General features: G+C 28.1%; 1 protein-coding gene across 1 annotated transcript; it reads left to right on the forward strand.

The window, feature by feature from the left end:
- The first annotated feature begins 2,746 nt into the window (after positions 1–2,746).
- On the forward strand, positions 2,747–3,483 carry LOC108475728 (uncharacterized). Its single transcript, XM_017777718.2, has one exon. The coding sequence runs from the start codon at positions 2,983–2,985 to the stop codon at positions 3,247–3,249; it is 267 nt and encodes an 88-aa protein (XP_017633207.1). The 5' UTR covers positions 2,747–2,982; the 3' UTR covers positions 3,250–3,483.
- Positions 3,484–4,653: the final 1,170 nt, after the last annotated feature.

Consider the following 4,653-nt stretch of genomic DNA (forward strand, 5'->3'; position numbering starts at 1 on the left):
ATTTTGTTGAAGGATAAAGTAGTTTACATACATACAAATACAAATACATACAAATATTCTATTTTTAATTACAGTAATTAACATAAAATAATATTTCTTATTTAAATTATTGAATATAATTAAAATATACTAACTTATCAATTCAAAAATATAATAGAAAATTTTCAAATAATAATTAAAACATATTTAACATATAACATGGTTTTGCTTTATGTAATTAATGCAAAGTAATATTATTCAAAATAATAATTAATTAACATAACTAACTTTAATATTAATTAAGTGACAATAAAGATACTTAGAATTCTATTCAAATAATAACTTTGTTTTATATTAATAAAATTAGAATAACTTTTATTTCATTCTAATTATTTGTAAATATATTATTACCATAACTTCTATTAAATTATAATTATTTTAAATGTATAATTATCACAACTATTTTATTTCAACTTTTAAACTAAGAATTCTAAATTAAATATTATAATTATTTTTAAATGTAAATTTAGTAATATGATGGAAATAAAAAGTATTCTCATCAGTTCAAAATTTGTCTAAACTCATGCTTATATTATATTATATTATATTATATTATATATACAATCCTCGATATAATAACCTCTTTTATTTGTCTACCAATATTTTAACTATTGTAGAGAGGCCGATGTTATGATCCTACAACAACATTTAGCATTTAGATTATATTTGGTTGTTATGCCCTTGTAATATAGCTCTAGTTATTCACGTTCTTGCAATTTCTTGCTCTACAAATTTCTTTGAGTGGATTCTTCTTATTTAGTTGCATTAATGTACTTATCGAAAAAAAGATATCAATGACAATTTTATAATTAGGTAGTCCATTTTTTTACTTAATGTTAATGGGTGGTGTTAGTTCGAACAATCGTTGAGAAACAAACTAAGTGTTTGGAAGGAACGGCTAAGGGAGTGGGTACTCCTTCAAGCACTACATGAACAAAAAATAAAATAGAAGACACAAAGATTGTTTACTTAGTTCATTTTCCTTACATCTGCGAAGCCTAGCTTAATGAGAAGTATCCACTATCTTTAAACTCTTACACAGTGATCCTAAATCTATCACACATCCATGATAATTTCTTCACTTGTATCTTTGAAGACTAGAACCCTCAGCACTAAATTCACCCCTGTGAGTTTATCTTGTAAAACCACAACACAACAAGTTTTATAATCACATTGCACTCACAAAATATAATTATTCACATGTACAAATTAAGTGCTCTCAATTCTTGGTACATAAACCTATACAAATCTCTCAATTATATGGAGTTGTTTGAGACTTGCTAACATAGATAAGATCTATATCAATCCCTATAAAAACAACCACATTATACGTTGAATACAATATAATAATAATGAATAAAAAAAATGGACTTTTGACAGCTAAGAGTGTAGTGTTCCAATTCAATATGATATCCACGATCTAAAGGATTAAATAAGGTGAACCAATTCGATCCAATCTCCAAACTATGTTTCTCCAATTGTTATGATCTTCTTTGATGGACTAGATATCATCCATATACTCAACAGAACCTATAAATATCATTCAATAAATTGCCAACATTTCAAATATGAAAACTATCTCAAACAACTCCAATGGTAAAGGAGTGAGAACTCCCTTGGCACTCTATTGCCATTTCTATATTTTTCAACAATCTTCCCTTTTAGCAATTTTTTGAACAAAACATACACAATGGAGGAAGCTATAACATCAAATAACCTTAGCTCCCCCTTAACATATTGTCATTACTATTTTTTACTTTTTTTTTTGAGATAGATTGACATTTAGACCCTATATGGCACATATGATGATAAAGAAATAGGGAAATAATGGCAGGTTGAATGTGCGGAAGTAGTGGTATAAATAAAACACCAATGTTCACAAGCTATTTGTGCTTGACTCCAAATAAAATGCTCAAATTTGATTCGGTAATTATCGAGTTGAGTTTGCACTCAAGCAACTTAAGCTATTAATCAAGTTGAATTTGAGCATCGTAATATTCAATTTGAATGGTTCTGACTCTAATTGAGCTTTTCATTTTAATATATTATATATGAAATCACATTTTTACTCTTATTATATAAAAATAGCTTAAGTATGAACGAGCTTAATTGAGTTGAAGTTCAAGTTAAAGTTTGATGTTGAGTACAAAAATTAAGAAACAAGCCTAATAAAGCTCAAGTTTAAAAATTGATGTCTGATTAAACTTGAATCGAATATCGAGCCTTAAATTTCGGGCCAAACTTAAGCTTGAACTTGTGTTTTCCACTATTTAAGTTTCGCTCAACTCAACTACACTATTTTGTTAAATGATAGAATAATGTACATTCATACAAGTACATATAATTATTGAGTTCAATTAACCAATTTATGAGTTATTAAGTTGAATTAACAAATGTTGTTTTTCTTTATGTTAAAAATTCATAATATAAAACTTCAGAACTTAAAGATTTATCGGGCCAATATTTTTAATAAAAGTTTTGAGGGTAACTCTACTTATTAGAGAATTTCCATTTCATAGACAATAATGTCTTTATTAAAGCAAAAAGTTGGATTGTTTAACTAAATTCTCAATAAAAGATTAGTGGTGCATAGTATGATGGTATCTGCAAAAATGGGGTTGGGATTTATTGGGCCCCACCGCAAGCCCACGTCCATAAGACGACAAACTAGAGAGAACGTGTGACTAAAACAGGAACATATGAATATTTAATTCATGTCGTAAGAGCCGAAAGGAACATCAAGACTCGGCTCACATGGTCCCTTCTATATCTCTTCTTCCCATCATTCATGCCTCTCTCTCCCCTTCCATTTTTTTTTTGTTACATCAATCATAACTTTTCATTCCTTTGAACACAAACCCAAGAAAATAAAGAGTGACTTCCTTCCTTCCTCCCTGCGTTTTTGTTCTCTATTTAGCTTAAGAAATTTATACACATTTTCTTATGAAACATACGGAGCCAAGGAGCTGCAAAGAGTTTTCTATGGTGAAATGGAGGATGAGGAGGAGGCGGACTGCTTGCAGTGGCGGAGGCAGCACCGGTGGTCGATCAGTTAGAATGAAGATCAAAAGGTTGCAAAAGCTAATTCCGGGAGGGCAATTGATGCAACCGGATCGCCTGTTCTTGAGGACGGTAGATTATATACTGCATTTGCGCTTACAACTTAATCTTCTGCAAGCTCTTTCGAAGATTTACCAACCCTCAATTTAATCTCTCCTTTTCTTTTTATAAGGGTAAAGGTAAAAGTTATTTAAAGATTGAACGATGTTAACTAAAGACTCCAATAATTCAGTCGACATTAATATTCAAATATTTATGTAGATTATATATAATATAGAATTTAGATGGCATTTGCTGCCTTGCCATATACAAATGTACTCTCTTCCTCCTTTTTTTTTTTCCTTATAGTAATTATATTTGAATGTTAAGGTTTTCTCCTAAGAAGTTGGTTTATTCTTCCCTTTTAGTTTGTTAATATTGGTGGTTTTAATTTCCTCTGGAATTCATGCATGTGGGCTACCCATCTGCTGGAATTTCCAGCCTTTGCTCCTTCTTTCTTTCTCGTTTGTTGACTAAATTACACTTATGTTTGTTTAAGTACATTGTGGACATCAAAATTATTGAGCCATTAACTTCTGTTAAGTGTGTAACAATAAGTAGATGTCGAATTTTTTTAATTAGTCCCAATAATTTTAATTTTTCTTTTCTTTTAACTTTCCTTTTTCTTTTTCTTTTAGCTTTCCAGAACGTAAATAACCAAAATCCCCTCCCTAAAACGAAATATAAAACATCAAAACTCATTCTTAAATTCAATCTCAACAAGAAGAAAAGTAAACCCATTATTTATTATTCATGGAAATGTATAAATTTCTCTTTCTTCACTGATACGAAGTGTTCTTTTCATTTTCTTTATCTGCTTAAAGGATTCTCTGCTAAATGCAATTCTTAACTATGTTTAGTTTTATTTTTGACATATTTTCTTAGATGCCACTACATCGATGAGTAATTGAAATTTCTATTTTCTAATAACAGAGTTCTATGTTTGCTTGTTTGGTATATTTTAAGCTAATTGGATTTTATTTGCAACGAGGTTGATTTCTATTATTTTTACTGCTGACGTTCAAAATAAAACGTAACCTTCTTTCTCTTTTAGTTTCGAGCTGGGTTTTAGGAAGTGTTTTTTTTTTTTGGTCTGAATTGCTTCATTCTGACAATTGTTTATTGTAATCTTTTCTTTTCTTTTTTTTTTCTCATTTTCTATTCATTTTGATCTCTCTCACTGTATATTTGAATTAAGATCATTTTTAGTTAATATACTAAAGAGTATTTAAAATTTTCAAAAGAATATTTAATTGTGTGTTTTCAAAAAGATCCAGAAATATTATTTTATTTTACGTTTAAAATTATTATTTTATTATTTTAATTAATTCTCATTAAATTCACATAGTATTAAATGAAAATTAATTTAAAAATTCAAAAATATTATCATTTTAATAATAAAACCAAATATTATCATGAGTAAAAATAATAGGCCAGTAGTTTACTTAATTACAAAAATAATATAAAGATTTATTTAAATAAAATGTAGTACTTTAAGTGGTTTTTAAAATATAT

This window comes from Gossypium arboreum, chromosome 3 (assembly GCF_025698485.1).
Source record: "Gossypium arboreum isolate Shixiya-1 chromosome 3, ASM2569848v2, whole genome shotgun sequence".
In the NCBI taxonomy this organism is placed as follows: Eukaryota; Viridiplantae; Streptophyta; class Magnoliopsida; order Malvales; family Malvaceae; genus Gossypium; species Gossypium arboreum.

Bases quoted from the DNA above. Each gene is read 5' to 3' on its own strand.
- LOC108475728 (XM_017777718.2), top strand. From the start codon at position 2,983: ATGAAACATACGGAGCCAAGGAGCTGCAAAGAGTTTTCTATGGTGAAA.